Genomic DNA, 18,040 nt, shown 5'->3' with positions numbered 1-18,040 from the left:
GCTTTGAGCGCTCGTGTAAATAGGGGTTGTGGACCAGGGCGATCGCTCCTTCGTTGTCTCCTTTCAATAGCCACAGTATCAGGTTTGGGACCAACGTACTGAGGGGAATCCCATGTTGTGGAGGATTTGGGCAGTTCACTGACCTAACTTTGCAGTGGAGGACATGGCGAAGAACTCAGCTTCGCATGTAGATGTAGACACGGGCATTTGCTTACGACTCCCCCAGCAGACTGCTCCTCCCCATAGCATCACCACATGGACTGAGATGATCTTTCTGTTTTCCATTTTAGCCCAGTCGGTGTCCGAATATATCGTCAAAGTAGAGTGAGAGTCAGACTGAAATAGACACACCGGGCAGCTTATGCAGGCACTCTTCTCGGACGAGCGTACGGTCCAGAATTCACCGGACTCTCCAGGCCAATGGATCTTCCGAGGATACAGAGAGGATCTCGTGAACCCACAGAGTTATGGGCGGCCACGGATTTTGATTATAGTGTGGGGGATGATCTGGTTAAGAAACGATAAAGGGGGGCATCGAAGTTAGTCTTCTGCAACGGCGATCCGGACTCTCTGCGCCACGAAGTTTTCTCACGGTCTTATTGCGATGTCCTGGAGCAAGGACTGCTTCCATTCTACGAGCCAGGGGATCCAATTATGCAGCATAACGCGAAAATACATGTATCAAGCCACACGCAGAGGTAGCTAGAGGATCACGGCATCTGGACGATCAAGTAGCCCACTCATAGTACGGATTCGAACCCTATTGAGTATGTATAGAAAGCCCTAAAGGCCAAAATACGTCAAATAGAGCCCAATTTCTCATAATCGAAGGCCATCGTCCCCCATGAGGCCTGGGCTAGGTTAGTGATCGAGGATGCGTGGTCACAGGTCGATTTAACCTATGTATGTGGTCTTGCAAAGTCCCTTCCGCGGCGGCTTGCAGCGGTACGAAAAGCAAGGGGCTTGTATTCGCACTATTGAATAAGAAACGATTCGCCAGTTACAGATTAGAGTTTAGGTGTAAACTAGCTGAGAAATATATCTTTGAAGCTGTTAGTTATTTTATGTTGGAGGTGCTCAATTATGGGTGTCCGGAGACTATTTCGGGGTTGTTGTAGCATCAGCCGCCAACTATCTTCAAAGTCGAGCCTGGTGCCGAGTGAAAGTAGTAGCGAATGCTTGTTTATATCAACCAGAGCATAAAGGAGAAGCTCGAGGCAGTCACTTCTGGGACACTGAACCTGATTTCGCCCAAGTGCCTCCAGAACGTGATAAATAGCTTTATCCACATGCTTGACGATTCCCTGAAGCATATAGAAAGGGCTGAGAAGGAGGCTGTTGTTACCTTCAGAAGCATAAAGGCGATCCACGAAAGTTTGCAGAGAATCACTCGGTTCACAGAAAAAGACAAGCAAGCAATTATCGGCATAATGAAAATGTCAGGATCAGGGTATTTCAACTACTGGAAAAGACCCATTGTAAATAAGCTTGGGAACCAACAGAAGCTACTAGCGCACGTTGGGAAATATTGCCGTGATGCAACTGAGTTCATTACCATAATAAAAGTAATGATCCAGAAGGCAAAATTTGGTTTGAAGAAATTGAGAGAGATGCCTGGAGACAGACAGATATTCCCACGGGAAAAACGGACAAACACGAGCTGTATTCCATAGCTCACCGGTGGCTTCTGCTCCTCGAAGGTCGACTAAACGATCTTATAAAGACATTGGGGGATGTGTTCTAGGTGTGACAGGCTTGGCCTGTGCGCAGGAATCTGGCTCTGGGGAGCACAGATCAAACGCCCCACTACCTAAGAGAGCATACAAATCAGCGCTACCCTACCCCACCGCCATTCCTTCCCTTCCTCCTTCCCTCTGCATAGTATGATAGATACATCAGGGTAGTACAACAGGCTCGTTACATTGTACTGCATCCGTTACATAGGTGCCAGCTACCCAGAATATTGGGAAAGGAAGTCGCCGCTCTGCTCGAGCCAAGTCCGATCGACATGAAGTAGAACAATAACAATGAATAAGAGGTAAGACATCACATCCTCTTTAAGTACACAGACTCCCTGTTTTCTAAGTAGTGCAGCTTGAGTATCACATTTAGAGAAGCTCCCGTCTAGAGGCAGCCAATCTTCAACTCATAATAGGATATCGCCCAAGCTATTGGAAATTGTCATAAGCGATTGTAACACACGCCCAATACGTACTTAAAAGCCTAGCGCTGTTGCAGTGGGATAGCGGCACAGACACACGATAAGGCCCTCGAGTAGTCGCATAGCCGATTTAAGCGTGTCTAGAGCTCTAATTACCGTTTATAAAGTTGAAAGCCTAGTACTTACCGACGCGTCTTGCGCCGCGCTCCGTGAGTAGGATATTAGCTATATCTTCTATATCCTTTGCCTCCCCCACCAATCTCATTCATTATACTGTCCTATGCAAGCCTACGGCTTATAAAGACAGTAAATCTAAAGACCTGAAGTATAGCGGGTAATTTGCCCAGTCCTACATGCAAGTGTAGCCCTGTACTACGAATCTATATCCTCCTTAATTATTGTTTTTCCCTTGCACTATCAGCTCTCTGAATCAACCCGGAGGTTGAGATCGGTGGGTTGTGGGTTTTAGTAGGATGCCTAACTTACTAAACCTTGCCCCAGCACTTTCGCAGTGGGCATGCGTGGTCTCTCCACAACCGCCGCCGGATTCGAACTGACTGTGCTTGTCGCCGACCCAGACATTAGCCTAGGTTACATCGGCTTATGCACCAGCCAAGCGGGCACAGAGAAGTTATCACGGTTACATTAAGGTCACTAGCAGCGAAGCGGACACAGAAGTTATCACGGTTACATCAAGGTCACTGTTGGATTACAGTCAACTCTATAAGTCACACACACAGCCACATCGGAGGAATAATTACCCATCCCTACATAGGTCACACCGGCAGTTAATCGGCTGTGACAACGACATAACAAAATACACAATCGCTTGAACCACTATTGGTCAGATACACGTGTAATCTAATAACCGCGTGAAATAAGACTATTTACAATCTAAGATCGAGCTTCAGGAGCTTTAGCTAGCTATACGGTATACTAACTAACAAAACGACTGGAAATATATTTTCTCTAATATATCTAACGTAGTCCACAAGCGAACGGGTCACCCAACCGAACGGGTCTCGCCCATAGCAAAAAATAGAACTAAACTTCCTAACTTTACCACGCAACTAATTCTCGATGGATTCTGCTCAAAAAGAATCTCAATTACTCCTTGCAACTCAGGCTATCAGAAATGACTCAACACTTAGTATCCGACGTGCTGCAACAATCTACAAAGTCTCGAATACTACTCTCCAGGCGCGTCTTCAAAAACGTCAATCACGTCGCAATATCGAAGCCAACGGTCGGAATTTAACAAAACTAAAAGAAAATACGATTATTCAAAGGATAATTGAGCTAGATTCGCAAGCATTTCCTCCCCGACTAAGTGCTGTTGAAGATATGGCAAACCGACTGCTACGCGACTCGCATATCACAAAGGAGGACTTTCTTCCGGCATTTTGCGACGCGTTCAAGAAGAGCCTGACCGAAAGCAATATTCGTGCAGGCTTTCAAGGGGCTGGGCTTGTGCCTTTAAGCCCAGATATTGTTATTGAGAAGCTGGATGTGAAATTACAGACTCCAACGTCCTCCCGGCCCCCTACGCGGGAAACCCTTCCTTGGGCTTCTCGGACGCCAAACAACCCAACCGAGGCTATTTCGCAATCCGAATTTATTAAATCTCGAATTTCCAGGCATCAAAATAGCTCCCCGACGTCAATTTACGATGCTATCAATCAGTTTTCGAAAGGAGCGCGGAGTATTATGCATAAGATGGCTTTACTCCAAGCTGAGGTCGCCGAACTTCGAGAGGCAAATGATCTAATTAGCAAGCGGCGCAGGGCCAAAAAACACGAGTACGGCTTGGAGGATCACTTAATTCACAAGACGTACAAGATCTTCAAGATCAAAAGGACGTTGCGCAGCAAGTACAGCAGGAAATGCGTGGAAATAGCGCTGGATCAAATCGTGGCCAGCCACGGCAACGGTGTCAGAGAACAGAATGCCATAGGCACCGGTGGGACACCGGTGGGGGCTCTGGTGTAGGAATGTGCGAGTCATGACACGATATGGAAGTCTTGGTTTGCGGAACAATCGGGGAAACTAGTGCTCCGCGGCTCCGACGTCGGGTTCTAGCTATCTATGTAAGGGGCGGAGGCCCGGGAAGAAGATAGAGGGAGAGTAGAGATCAATGCATCACCGTGGGCACCCCTACCTGAGACCGCCAGTGACCACCCGGTATTACGTAGGAGGGACGCCCGTTACTCCCCATCACTCTGTACTATCGCCTTCGGCCTAGCCGTACCCTGACAAACGGCGCTGTGGCGTATGCGGGAAGACCGGGCATAATGCACGAACCTGTCAGGTAGAGATAGAATCATCTGGGCAAGAGTATTCTGAGTAGTTTTAATTGATTTACGGCGTTGTGGTTGCGAAATCGTGTTGAATTCCATGTTTTGCTAGTTGGCGTGACCCGTTCGGTTGGGTGACCCGTTCGCTTGTGGACTACGTTAATATAAAGAGTAGGAAAGATAAGTAAGCGAACAATTATAAATTACATCGGCTAGTAACTATTCTTAGATTACCTCTTTTCTCGAGAAGAAAATAGCGCCGCCGAGGAAGCACAACGAAAGTTCTTTGCATTATATTACTTAACCTAATTCTATGCTAATTTTGCAAATTGTAATCAAATATATGTTTAACTTTTAGATGTATCGCGATTTAGTGTTGCCAAGGCGGAACCGTTGCCAAGGCCTGTTAGCACGGTTCGTATGGTCTAGTGTAGCACGCGAGAGCCCTCAACACTGTGGAGCATTTCTGATACATTTGAACAAATTGTGCTAATTCCGACGAGCCGAGCATATTAAATGGGGAAAAGGAATTTCACAGAAGAAAAGAAAGGACCTGCCTCAGGACTTGACATGCTGGGATAGCCATGAGAGCGGATCCCCCCGTTTCAAGCCTATGCTTGCTAGCGACTATACTCCGTACGCAAGCCTCGCACGTCGGGCCGATATGTTACATAAGTATAGTTGCGTGTTCGCGTGACGAAAATGATGATACGTCAATTCCTTATGTCGCATTCCATTTTTCTATATCATTCTTTGATCCAATGTCTTTTCTCATTTTCGATATCATATGGAAATATCACTACTGACCGACCAGCATTACCCCTTTCCAATCGGGTGGTTCGATAAATGATCAATGATCAATCATGCCAGGTGGTGGGCGCAATCTCGCCATTTGATATTCCCTCAAAGCCGGACGACCCGGAAACCTGGGTTCCGGGGTTCGTTCGCTACCCTAGCACGGCGCTATGTCCTATTGTCTCCTCTTGCATGGACCAGGTCCCTAGTCACCACGAGGCACCCCCAGCAGAGGCACTAGACCACGAAGTCTGGCATGCTTAGCTGTATCCAGCAACCAAGACCGGTGCTAATACGCGATGCCGTGTTTGGGCGTCTTCGTAAGGGGGATTTTTGCAAAGTTACGATCAGCGATGGTTAACCCCCAAAGAAACTGCGGCAGTTCTTAGTTACCAAGCAAAGTCCACACCTGCCCAATCCAGTCCTAACTAAAGCTGAAGCATCACAATATCGGCTCTGTCTCCCCGTGCTCTGTTACACTCGTTCCAGAAGGTCTAGACTCTGGTTCTTTTCGGTCGATCTTTTCAGTCGATCATTTCCGTATTGCCCTTGTCATTATGCGGCACAGCAGCACATGAGGGAACAGATATGATATGGAGTAACCTCCACTCATAGACTACCAGAGACTACCCGCTCCCTCGAGTTGACTGAATATTCCGCTTCTTTCTCGATATACCCTTTCTTTCTGAGCTTCGCCAGATTTTCGTGAAAGCTAGCCAGCCAGCGACACAATTCGCGATCGTGGCGGTAATCATGGCGATAATCATGGGCAGAGATCTCGACGACAGCGTCGTGAGTAGGGCCTCGCAGCTGTTTGCCGTCGATCTTGCATTCGTTATTATGGCCTTTCTAGCGGTCGTTATGAGGTGTTATGTGCGGATTATTATGGTGAAGGGGTTTGGTTTGGACGATTATACTATGGTGGCCGCTTTGGTACGTGTAATCCCCACGCAGTACTCTTGCGTAAGCCTTACTGACATGACTGTTTTGTATAGATGTCGTACATCGTATACTGCTCCTTCTCCATCAACGGCACCTTCCACGGCACAGGTCGACATGCCGATTCCACGCCGATCGAGGAAAGGAATATCGCCATGTGGGTAAGTTGAAAGATGAGAACACAACACTCCCACAGACCATCTGACCACTCCGCTAACTGGTCTCTTCAAAGTCATGGTGGTTCTGCTACCTCTTCTACTCCGTCACCATGATCATCTCCAAGGTCTCCATCGGCTACTTCCTGCTGCGAGTAACCGTCAAAAAAGCACACACCTGGATCATCTACGGAGCCGTCCTACTGAGCATCTTCGCCGGCGTCATCTTCTTCTTCGTCACGCTATTTCAATGCAACCCGATATCCTATTTCTGGAATCAGAATCACCAGGATGGCACGTGCATTGACCCGAATATTATTATCGCCCTCGCCTTCATCTACAGTATCTTTAGCGTCATATGTGACTTCACGCTGGCCCTTTTGCCCGCATTCCTCATTGCCGGGCTCAAGATGAATAAAAGGACCAAGGTCCTCCTTATTCCGCTCATGGCCATGGGGACCATGTGAGCATTGCCCCGTGAAGAGAAACGTGAAGTCTCGCATAGCTAACTAATCCGGTAGTGCGAGCGCGGGTGTCATCGTCCGCATGCCGTACCTCACGAAAATCAAAGATCCCGATTTCTTGTGTATGCATATATTGTCTCTTGTGTCAATAAACATGAAGTTGCTAACGCCAAACAGGGTCAACAACCGATGTCGCCATCTGGTCCACCATCGAACAAGGCTTGGCCATCACCGCCGGCAGTCTTGCCACCCTGCGACCCCTTATCCGCCTTGCCTACGCGAAACTCGGTTACAAGACGAGCCGGCCTTCGAATTACGGGTTAGGTGGAACAGGAAAGCCCTTGGGCAGTGGGCATATAGGCAGCCGGGGCCCGCGAGATATGTACAGCCTGTCGAGCGTCCCCAAGGAAAGTGAGCAGGGGTGGAATGAGCAGCAGCACACCGACGATCCGCCCATGGGTATCAGGACTTTTATCAGCACGGGCAAACAGAGCCCCAGTGGAAGGACAGACAGCGAGGAAGAATTGAGGCCGACCGGTAATTCCAAGGAAGAGATCGACTTTAGGCGAGTCGTGGTGGCTAAGACCTTTTTGACAACTACCGAAGAAATGAGGTAGTCAAGAACTTAATCAATCAACCTTCCATGGGTTTCCAAGCAAGGGAGATGTTCTGCGTTGGCATAAAGTTTCATTTCTGCTAATGCTAAGTCGTGCTATTTGCTCAAGATATGGTTTTTCTCTGGCGGGTCCCGTCCTCAGCAATCCCGTACTGCGATTCTTCACCTACATTCCGTTCGTGAGCGAATAGCAAACCCGCACTACCTGCCATTCTTCCAATATTACATCCTCATTGCGGCCCGTTGCTGTGTGCGGAGCTTTGCGCAAAGATGAGAAGATTCAAGCTCTGTAGTCGACGGACACCGGCCGGCGAGGACACTCGACCCATCCTGCACACGACGGCTTTGAACCGCTTTCTCATCAATAGTGATCTCCAACTAAGCCTTTGGGTCATGGAGCGCCTCGTCGTTCACTAGAGCTTTGACGAGTTCAGCAACACCCCTCTGAGATTCGGTCATGACGTGATCAATTTCGGCGAGGAATGATAGGCCACTTTGACTCTGTACCGACCATTCGGGCACGCTGATTTTTGGAACCCTTGGGCATCTCACGGACGGGCTTGGCTGTTCGTTGTCAGGCGTTGTCAGGAACGACTGCCAGCGAAATTGCATGAACAGCGACTTTCAAACCCACCGTGGAACACGGAGCACGCTAGAAGACGTGCAGGCTTGATCTCCGGAGCTGGCAGCTTAACCAGCTTTGAGGATTCTGTCGGCGGAGTTGATGAGACGTGGGAACACGTCCTGGAATGGCCCAATGGAATCTTGCGAAGATAACGAAGGGCACCCTCCTCCAATGGAGGGGGCTTTGTGTAGGGGCTGAGTCAACTCAAGCAGACGACTAGAAAATATAGCATGGAAAGATCGAGCGATCCGCGACATGGTTGCGCGATTGCCCCTGTTCAGGAAGACACGAACTGACGTGGACATCGCCGGTCGGTCCCCTACTACAAGACGATGTTGAGCTGACGAGAAAGGAGCCAGTCAAATACTGTTGACGACTTCTCCAGGCACCCAACTTGATATACTCTTACAACTACATTGGGCAATCCTGCAAGTGTAAACATACAGGTATTCTAAGCTAACGCGTGAGTCGCTCGGGACGCTTGATTATCAGATTCCGGTCTGCAATGTGCATTCTTTAATTTGTCGATGAACACGTTGAGCGAGTTATGGGTGAGATGGATGCAATGACCTACCTTCAAGCACGGGGAAGCAACTCGTGGGTACTTACCTGCTTACTAGACCACGTAATCATCTGTAATAATTGGCTGTTTTGATGCTCCAGAACGCTGCTAGCTGCATTGCACAATCTCGCGAAAAAAGCACATGCCTTTCCATCCATGCGCAGGGACAATGCCCCTCAGCACACGTACATGTCCTTTCAGCTCAGTTCGAGAGCGCAGTTTGGCAAGATCATCACAGATCGCCAAATTAAGCACTACAACAGTGTACACATCCATGACCTAAGCGAACGACACAAAGTAATCAAATCCAATATAGTTATTGATTTGTTTGAATTTTACACATACTTGCCAAGATTACGCTGGAGTCGGAAAATCTTCATCTGGCCCAACCAGATTGCAGCGCATCAGAATTACTACCGCCCTGTGAATCCGTCAACACCTTCGAATCGCATCAATTTCATCAAGACATCGACCCTTCAAGTCTCCAAACCGTTGAATCACGTCAATCCCAGCAAGAGTCCCGCTCTCCGAGCCTACAGCAGCCAAATCCCCAGACAACTTCATTGAGGGTCATTGCCTGCGGGTGAATGATGCCTGTCGAAAAACGAGGCAAGCCCACCACCGCACACCGACGCAGCGCATCTAAGTGGGTTCACGTAACAGGCGGCCGAGCCTCTAGTCAGTGTGATGGTGAAGCGCAAGCGATGGGGACGATATAATCTACTTGGAATGATCCTGCCGTGTCACCCTCCGCCGCTCCCTCTATTAGCCCCTACGGGACTGGCTGCGTTCGTATGGCCAACGTACGATTGTCGCGGAAGAGCAGCCTTGTTCTGGATAATCCGTTATTGTGCGTTTCAACCGCTCTGAAGACCCTCCTGTAAGCCGGCCGCGTTCGGAGGGCCAAGGTGCAATTGATGTTGGAATAAGAAGCAATTTGGTCATTTGAGTTTACATTATCCAAATAGCCGAATCGGGGCTATCGGATGGTGCACATCATGATGAGCATAGAAACATTCAACTTCAAGTTATGGCGGATTCCTGGCTGCTTAGCCTTCGGTGTTCGGAAGTCCAGCTGACTTTACCGGGATCCGCGCTCCACTTGCCATTGTGTGATCCTAGAATAATACTGATCAGTGGATACGAGCCAGCTCGATTCGGTGATTCCGACAGACCCCTCTTCAGGACCAGAAATCTCGAATCTCAAGAGAATTTTGATTTCAAGTGAATCGGACAAATCGGACAAACCGGATCGCATTGTTTGTATTTGCAAACATGTGGGCGAGGTATGTTAGATTTGCTTCGTATCGTTCGCTATATACCCTGCTCATAAGCAATAGTCAGAGCTGCGCCGTCTATCAGACCGCATCAGCCCTTTTCTAGATCTTTTGCTGCTATATTAAAGTTTTCTTAGCTACAAACACTAATTGACTGGACCCTCCCATATCTTCAGCCAAGCCGAATACTTCGTACTATCCACGCTAATATAGTACGTAATCTGGAATCGCTGTATGACTTCATGCACTGAGAGGCGCTTATGGCGCATTGCGCTTTTTGGAAGATGGGGGCCTGCGGGGAGACAGACAAATTCAATCTAATGCTTTGTTATAGACTGCAACAAGTCCCGATACCTTCCCAGGGACCGGTGACTGTGTGCATCTTCAAGAAGCCTGACCAGGGCAGTCATCTAGGAAAACAACAACTAACAAAAATGTCCTTAACGAGAAGGCTACACAGTAACTATGCTGGTTTGGTCTTGCGACTCAATCTTCTCGACCCTTTCGGTATTTTGTACCCAGAACCGAACCTTAACTTCCTAGTCCAGGGGCGTGCAGCAACATGGAAAGGGATTAAACAAAGATTCTCCAGATCATCGGACCCATAGCGAGATAGAAAGCCACGTGTAAAGCGAAGAAAGGATTCAAGTTCATGCTATATGAAGTATATTTTATTGTGTGGAATCGTGGTCGATGCTTTCCCCCTTTCCAACCGTCGTATAATCATTACACCTCGATGTTCTCGCTGCTTGGTTTTTAGCTAGACGCAAGTGTTGGATACCCTTATGAATAGAGACACCACTTGCTGGTCCCTCTAGATCAGACTGAAACGTGAAAAGGCGCAACTGTAACCTTCGTTGTAGTCAGGAACGATTAGCATCTCATAAACCAGACGCACGTGGAGGATAAGTTTTTAACTTGAAGCCACCCTGGAAGTTGTCGGCGGCCTGTTCTGCATTGTCTGCATTGTGGCCTGCGTTGTTTGTATTACCGGCCTGGGCAACTGCAGGATCAGTCATGTACCGGTCTAAATCCGAAAGCCTACATGAGTGTGCTGAACATACACCTTTTGGCCACATTCTAACGGACCACTAAAAGGCGAGCAGATCCGAATCCCATCATTATGAGTGTCGTATCAACCTATACAAGCTTTAGTACGGCCTGCCACTTCTGCCGCTTGAGGGAGTTAGCCATAGTGAGAATCGAGAATGTGCTACTCCAGCATGTCGCATGTAATACGTGTCCTACACCACGCAACTGTACCCAAAGGAGTACTGCAAGGGCCCCCGCCTTCGCCCCCGCCTTCGCACCAAGCTCCGCCTCATGTATAGGACAACCATCGCCAAATCATTCTATTGGCATGCTACCTTGAGGTCTCGTTAGATAATCAGTTACAGTCCATATCGCGGTGCTAAGCCATTGGTTGTACTCCAGCAAGATTCCGTTGCAGTTCTGGCCTCGCCTATAAAATCACTTGCCTTTACGGGTGTTCTGGAAGATGGCCTCTGCTTCCCGCCAAAAGGAGTCCGCCAATAAGTAAGCAAAAGGCAATGACAGAGTACGTGACTTCGCTGTACCCTGTCATGTTGGACTGTCAGGATAGCATTGTCTTCTGCGTCAGGTGGCGGTTGCGGATGGCAGTATATATCAGTTGTCGATCTCCCGCTGTCTGAGACTGAACAAGACAACCATCTCCTTCGACTTCCTCAGTTATTTACCACTACTCTTTTCGTTTTTCTTGTTTGGTTTTCTTATCGCCTACGTTTTTCTGCTGTTTTCTGAGACTGAATCGGCAAACCACTAAATAGGGCTTCTCCAGGTACTCACTACCGTTCTCATTCATTCGCAGATACCGTTGCACCATCAATAAACCTTTCATATCACAATGAGTGGCAACAGAAGCTCCTGGACGGCGCTTGACGCTGTTCACCTCATTCTACAGCCGGTGCTTACCGTGCTGCCCGACATGAAGCTTCTCGAATATGTGACAGGAGAAATACGACACCATTCCAGACAAAGTGTTTCTCTAGAGACACGACGGAGCCGAACAGTAGGCCGAAGAATATATAATCCAGAATGGGCACCATTTCAAACAGACGCAACACCTGTACATGGAGCTATTCCCTAAGGAAGATCAAAATTCGTGTAGGTTACACATACAACACAGCCTCGTTCTCACCAATAATATACCAAAGCCAATTCTGAAGGAGCCATGCTGACTTCCATCATTACATTAGCTTCTGTCACCATCGATGAATTGTGAGGAATCCGGGTGACATGCAGTGAGCATCGAAATTATTCATGGGTCACCCCCCGAACCAGAGAGACTTAGAGTTGTATCAGATGACTTCAACACGATTGTCAAAAAGGGTCCCTGCTACCTCTTCATATCCATGCAGAATTTTGACGGCTACAAGAAGGCCTTGCGAGGACGATTCGGCGACGCCGCCTTCCTCTCTTCATGAAAGTGGGCACAATTCGAGACGATCCCAAATTTGCCGCTGACCAAGAGTCGAACAAACCCGTCGAAGTCACAGCCATGTTTGCTGCCACGGCCAATCCCTCTGTTGCGGACGCCTTGGCTGCTATTGGGGGCCAGGTCTCGTTGCTGGCACCGCTGAAACTGTACGCCATTCGAACAGCATTTGCATTCCTATAGAAACATCGGGTTACCATGTTCTGTTGCTGATCCAAATTTCTCGATTCCAGGAAAGATGATGATTGACATGATTTACGAACTCGCGCAAGACGGCTCTGCTTCCATTGACGCGATAGTTTCCGCCGTGTTTGGCCACCAAGAGCACAAAAGAGACGGAACTCCGAAAGTATTGGAGTTGGGGGCATAAAGAACCCTGATGTCCAGGTGTTTGGCTACGGTAGCTGGCTCAAGGATCAGCCGGATTTCTCCATGGACAAGTGGGTCGCAGCGGCCGAGTTGCAGATGGTGAGAAACTAGAAGTCATCGGGCGATAGCCACTGATATTTCGGCAGCGCAAACGACCGCTGAAGAATATTCGCAAAATACGAGACAAATTCCTTCTAGACCATACGCAACTCGGCCGAGTGCTAGGAGGACAACAACGGCAATATGGCAGACAGCCTGCCCCCCGCGCAGCTCTTTAAGGACCCTAGTATGCTTGCTTCTTTGGCCAACTCGTTCATACGGGGAGTCGGCACAGTGAGAGGAACGGGTACATGGATTTGAATTACGAGGCAGTTGATCAATATCCAAACTCTAAATACAATATCCCTGTTGCCACCTCGACAAGTCTGCCCTGAGTCTGAGTGAGGCCTTTTGTTGGAGAAAACGACTATATTATCGACGCTGGTGAACGAGAGCGTAATGACTGTATACCAAGAAACTACTTAAGTACAAATTAGGCTCCCTTGTCAATACAAATTGTATCAACTGGAAAATGAAATGAATATTAAAACTATTGGCGCCACGTTTAACAAAAGTCTCTCAATAATCGAGAGGCTTATATGAGTAATCAATTCATTTCTGTAGCCTACTCAAGTACCTAGGTCTGTAAGCCATTGATGCAGAAGGTGCAGACATTCCCAGAGTAGGAACTATGCATGGAACACTTTCCTCCCACCATTTTAGTTGTTCAGTAGGTTTGTTGAAGTTGTTAGATGGTGTTCGAGCGTCGTTGATGACGTTGGATTTTGCGGTTGTGTGGTTTTGCAATACAGCTCTCTCATGGACGATTCGCAGAGACGAACGGCCGGACGTCTCTCGACATATCGGCGTCAGTCACACATGAAGTGAATTTAGAGGTAATATGGGATCATTGAGTACCACGGTGGGCTTTTCTCTTGCTGTTGCAGAGACGCGAATCTCACCAACACACGACTTGTATCTACAATGATTACGGGCAGATCAGCCCTAGCAGAGCTCCTGTGAGTACTAACCACTTTAGTACTACCCATCCTTATTTTCCGAGTGACCCATAACTATCACAAAAGCAGTCTAGCCTTCATCCCATCCTCGCGATCAGTACCCACACCCCGTGAACTTGATGTCCTTCCGAAACGCCCAGCTCGAGTTATCAGCAAAAACGGTCTTATACCCCAAAACGCCCTCAATGAGCGACAACACAATCATAGGAGTCACAGTAAACGTCGAATACCTACCTTCGACAGAAAGCGTGAGGCGGTCATACATCAGTCCCAGCCCAAATGCTGATTGGTGAAGCTTGACCTCGACGCAAGGGGGCTGGCACCAGTCCACAACGTTAGTACGATCGTTGATTCTTGATTTACTTTTATTTTTTGTCCGTCTGGTACCGAAGACTGAATACTAAGAGAAGAAACCATACCTTTCGATTATCCTGGTGATTGACACGACACCATTTTTTCAAGTACTCGGCCAGCAACCGCAACGACGGGCTATGGCTGGATTGGACTTCGACGAGCGTGCCCCCCCTGCTGTAAACGACCAGATGGTACGGTGGCTTGAGGAGTAGCTCGTCCGGGCGAGCGAGAGTACTGCAACTGGGTAGCGTGTTCAACTCCGGCTGACGTGGGTGTAAGCCAGAAGGTGACTGCTGCTGCGGCGCCTCGATCACACCTGGCGTTCCGGTTTCCGTGTCCATGGAGACATCGGCCCAGTCGTCCACCGACGCCATTCCATGGGATACAGCGCCTGAGGCAGTCCGTTTCTTGTCGAAACAGCTGATTAAACTGCCTTTAAACGTGGGCTCCATCTCCATCGGCGAAGGTACTTCAGCTTTGGGCAGACTGATGATAAACCCAACCCTTTCGTCGGACCAGGTCGTCTTGGGGATATTGTTCTTAGACACCTTTTCCCTCGCAAAGTCAATAGAAACCCGACGTCGATTCAGTAAACGCGTGCCCACCTCAATGAACAGCCTCAAAGTCCCATATGTTCGTTCCAACAGCGTGTCAGCCCACTCCTCATTGGCCTCATCGTCAAGAAGAGCCGACATAGCGTTACACCACGCTTGGACACATCCCGCGACAACTGGCACTAATGTCCCCTTGTCCGGATAGAAGCTTTCTAGTTCAGCGAGGAGAAGCTGCCATTCTGGTAGAACGACGATATTGATCCCGATGACCTCTTTGAGACTGCTCAGCGCCTTCTGGACAGGTGCGTCGTCCTTGTCCCAGTAGTCTCGGATGCCGACTTGCACTTTGAGCGGCCTGAAAGCGTGGTCAGCATCATTAAAGCAGAGGCATACCGACCAGAAGCTCACTGACAGTTTCGACATTGTGATGATGTCTTTGGTGCGGTGTCTTTTATCTTCTGTAGAAAGGAGTACATGGCTGCGGTTATCTATCTTATGCAATTTGAGCAGCAGGGAAAAATACTAATCTTGTCAAAGTCCCAAGGGGTTGACTTTACGTAAGGCAGCCGATTTTCAAGAGCATCTACTCCCCTTTTCTCACATCGAGTACAGGTAGACCACCCATAGTCTACGCCAAGCTGAGCTTAAAAGAAGGGGCATTCTCTCTAGGCCAGCCTGCATATATTGTCCACAACAGGCGTGGGAACCTGGAGTGGGGCTGGAAGGTGCGTCTCCACGAAGGGTCCATTGCACCAAGTAGCTGGAGACGCCCTCATCAGTGCAGGTGGATGCTAAGCTAGTGGATGTGGAGGAAGAGCGGTGACGGGAGCTAAACTGACTCCTCACTTTGCTCCATTTCACATCATAAAGTGCAGCTATGGAGAGAAAAGGGTGGATGCGTTTGCATTTGACAGCTATTGTGGCGTTTAACGCATGCCGGATGGAGTTTGCTTAAAGGCGCACGGTACCTAAACTTGTCCATGACCGTTTTCAGCTCGGCGCCAAACTGCTCAAGCTCATTTACACATTCGAACAAGGCCTTCTTCGAGGGTCCTGCGGCTGAACACAAGGTTGACAGCCAAGGACGGCAGCCAAGTGACGGCAGGCGATGGCTTCGTTGAACAGGGGTCTAGACGAGCGCTTCCATTGACGATAGCGGTAACCCAATTAAGAGGCATCAAACATTTCGTTCACTGATTCAGGGGTAGGGAACTACTTAAAATCACCTCAGCCCTGGGTTCTGTTGGTGATATCAAAATAGGTAGTACCTGAACCCGCAGACCAAATCCAAAACCGAATAAAACCATTAACATGACCCGCCTCCCTCCCGTCGAGAAGCTATCGCTCGCAGTTCGCAAGAACGGTATGTCCACCTCTACTCCACAGCACCGTGTAGTAGCTGACAAACCAGTGCGCGATGAATGGGACAACAAAAAGCCCGACATTGAAAAAGAGCTCTCCGACGTCCTCACGGTGCCCTGGACAGTCGACGTTAACCCCAACCAGATCTACGCCTACGCCGGAGAAGGCTACGCCAGGGACTCGCTGGGTGGCTGCATCGCCGCGTAAGTCTCACCTCACCGGATCCCCCATTCCACTCGTCCACAGCGCCAACAGTATGATAGCTACATCAATGGCGCCATCTACCAACTTAAAGAATTCTCGCGCACCTACTCCGAATCGGGCCTCAAAGAACTCAACGCCATCTGCCCCACCCACACGGTAACCATGGACGTCGACGAGTCGAAGCGCTTCAATTACGGCGGCGTCGATGTTCACGAAGGCAGCCTGCGCATCCTCTTCGCGCCCGGTAACCTAGGGACCAACGTTGACTACGCTCTGGAGCGCAGCACCCTTCTCAAAGCCTTGAACGATGCTCCTGCTCCCGAGGGATCCTCCGAGCCAATGAGTTACGCTGCACGCACGGGGATCCGGCAGGACTTCGACCCCAAGATCAAGGAAATTCAGGCAAAGGTTGGGGAGCTGCTCGCGAAGCCAGACATTAAGCTGAACCCAAACTTTGAGGACACGTTTGAGAAGTTGAAGAAGGAGAGCAAGGTGAAGAAGACGGAGTTACGCGAGGATTGGGAGTCATATCTGGGCAGCTATGCCATCTCGTATTTTGAGGGGATCGTAAGTCAGTTACAGTGGCAGAAATTTGAGGACGATGATATGCTGCAGGAGGGGTTCCATGAGGCGGTCGATAAGGGCGAGATTGCGTACAGGATCGTGGATAAGTTGAAGTACGGCTCATACTGTGAGTGCGAGGTTGACGAAGGAGTCCTGTACTTGCAGTCGATGGCGAAGACTTGGGGGTCTAATGCCACATACGCAGCGGATAAGCTTGTTGATAAGTTGTAGTGTTCGTCTTGCATCTGGGGGGGGGGGCCGGGAAAATAGGGAAAAGGATGACAGTTGGGCAGAAAGGGTGAAATATTGCAACTCGGATGAATACAATATGATATACCACCTCTTTAGGTCTCTGCAGCCTCGAAAACGCTACTGAGATCCTGACAATAGCTGCCGTCTGTTGACCATGTCAGCCACAAGAAGACGATCCCTTTAGATCCCTCTCAAGGTGGAGTTTCGCATACTTTCAGCGATTCAACACCCCCATGCTGTACATCCTTTAATAGATCTGGCTTGAGATTAAGTTAAAGTTAGTGCCAAATCCATACCAGCCTCCCCGGCACAGAATGGGGGACCAATTTACGAACCACGATTGGGAAAGGTCTGGCACATTGGAGAGCAGGACACCGAGAAGAAACGAGGCTCCCGCCAAACGCAAGCAAGCATTTGTCGCTTGTCGCGTCTTTTGCGCCACATTGCCCGACCGCTACGGTTTGAAACATGATGGCCAGCAAGGCATGGCGCAGTGGGTGCAAGTATTACAACTCCGCAAGGGGTACTTCCAAGCCTCGATGCGCCCTACTAACGAGTTTGATGGCTTTCTACTCAATCAAAAATCGAAAGCACTCCTACAAATAGATTCAGCTGGTGTGAAGCGGACGTGCGCAAAATGCTGAGTGCGCACAGCGCCTGCAATCTGAAGCATCTCGTCTTCGAGTGTCTCGCTGCAGAGGCCCCCGAACTCTGCATGTGGAGATGGTCTACCGCAGAGTAGATTCCGAATTAGAGCTTGATTTTGGTATTATCAGAGATCTTTTAAAATAGTATGGACGGACCTGAAAGACGTTATCAGTATTGAGATGCCCATCCGACCTACTTTAGATGACAACGGCAATCTCGCAAGGATTGTATCTCTCATTAGGTACTCTCGGGAACCGGCCGCAGGCGGGCGCCGCCGAAACTGCGGGGATATTGCCAACCTCGCTGCAAGT

General features: G+C 49.1%; 4 protein-coding genes across 4 annotated transcripts; 3 read left to right on the top strand and 1 right to left on the bottom strand.

Moving 5' to 3' along the window:
- The first annotated feature begins 5,759 nt into the window (after positions 1–5,759).
- Positions 5,760–7,540, top strand: BCR38DRAFT_49229 (uncharacterized protein). The gene is made up of 5 exons (XM_040864692.1): positions 5,760–6,183; positions 6,246–6,350; positions 6,422–6,807; positions 6,866–6,930; positions 6,986–7,540. Exons 1-5 carry the CDS (start codon positions 6,004–6,006, stop codon positions 7,423–7,425), a joined length of 1,176 nt encoding a protein of 391 aa, XP_040713146.1. The 5' UTR covers positions 5,760–6,003; the 3' UTR covers positions 7,426–7,540.
- Positions 7,541–12,125: 4,585 nt separating this feature from the next.
- BCR38DRAFT_496889 (uncharacterized protein) lies at positions 12,126–13,167 on the top strand (the record flags this gene model as incomplete). Its single annotated transcript, XM_040864759.1, has 3 exons — positions 12,126–12,513; positions 12,664–12,832; positions 13,021–13,167. The coding sequence occupies exons 1-3, from the start codon at positions 12,350–12,352 to the stop codon at positions 13,165–13,167; spliced, it is 480 nt and encodes a 159-aa protein (XP_040713145.1). The 5' UTR covers positions 12,126–12,349.
- Positions 13,168–13,885: 718 nt separating this feature from the next.
- Positions 13,886–15,122, bottom strand: BCR38DRAFT_349091 (uncharacterized protein; the record flags this gene model as incomplete). The annotated part of the gene is made up of 3 exons (XM_040856462.1): positions 13,886–14,107; positions 14,211–14,693; positions 14,751–15,122. 3 exons carry the CDS (start codon positions 15,120–15,122, stop codon positions 13,886–13,888), a joined length of 1,077 nt encoding a protein of 358 aa, XP_040713144.1.
- An 888-nt stretch (positions 15,123–16,010) lies between these two features.
- On the top strand, positions 16,011–17,060 carry BCR38DRAFT_349199 (uncharacterized protein; the record flags this gene model as incomplete). Its single annotated transcript, XM_040856472.1, has 3 exons — positions 16,011–16,062; positions 16,111–16,264; positions 16,325–17,060. The coding sequence occupies 3 exons, from the start codon at positions 16,011–16,013 to the stop codon at positions 17,058–17,060; spliced, it is 942 nt and encodes a 313-aa protein (XP_040713143.1).
- Positions 17,061–18,040: the final 980 nt, after the last annotated feature.

The sequence above is a fragment of the Pseudomassariella vexata genome (assembly GCF_002105095.1).
Source record: "Pseudomassariella vexata strain CBS 129021 chromosome Unknown BCR38scaffold_11, whole genome shotgun sequence".
Classification (NCBI taxonomy): Eukaryota; Fungi; Ascomycota; class Sordariomycetes; order Amphisphaeriales; family Pseudomassariaceae; genus Pseudomassariella; species Pseudomassariella vexata.
Note: the sequence above shows the minus strand (reverse complement) of the source record. Positions and strands in the feature narration are given on the sequence as shown.

Coding starts and splice junctions, on each gene's coding strand:
- BCR38DRAFT_49229 (XM_040864692.1), top strand. CDS start 6,004: ATGGCGATAATCATGGGCAGAGATCTCGACGACAGCGTCGTGAGTAGG. Junction 6,351..6,421: donor AAAGGAATATCGCCATGTGG/GTAAGTTGAAAG, acceptor GTCTCTTCAAAG/TCATGGTGGTTCTGCTACCT. Junction 6,931..6,985: donor CAAAGATCCCGATTTCTTGT/GTATGCATATAT, acceptor AACGCCAAACAG/GGTCAACAACCGATGTCGCC.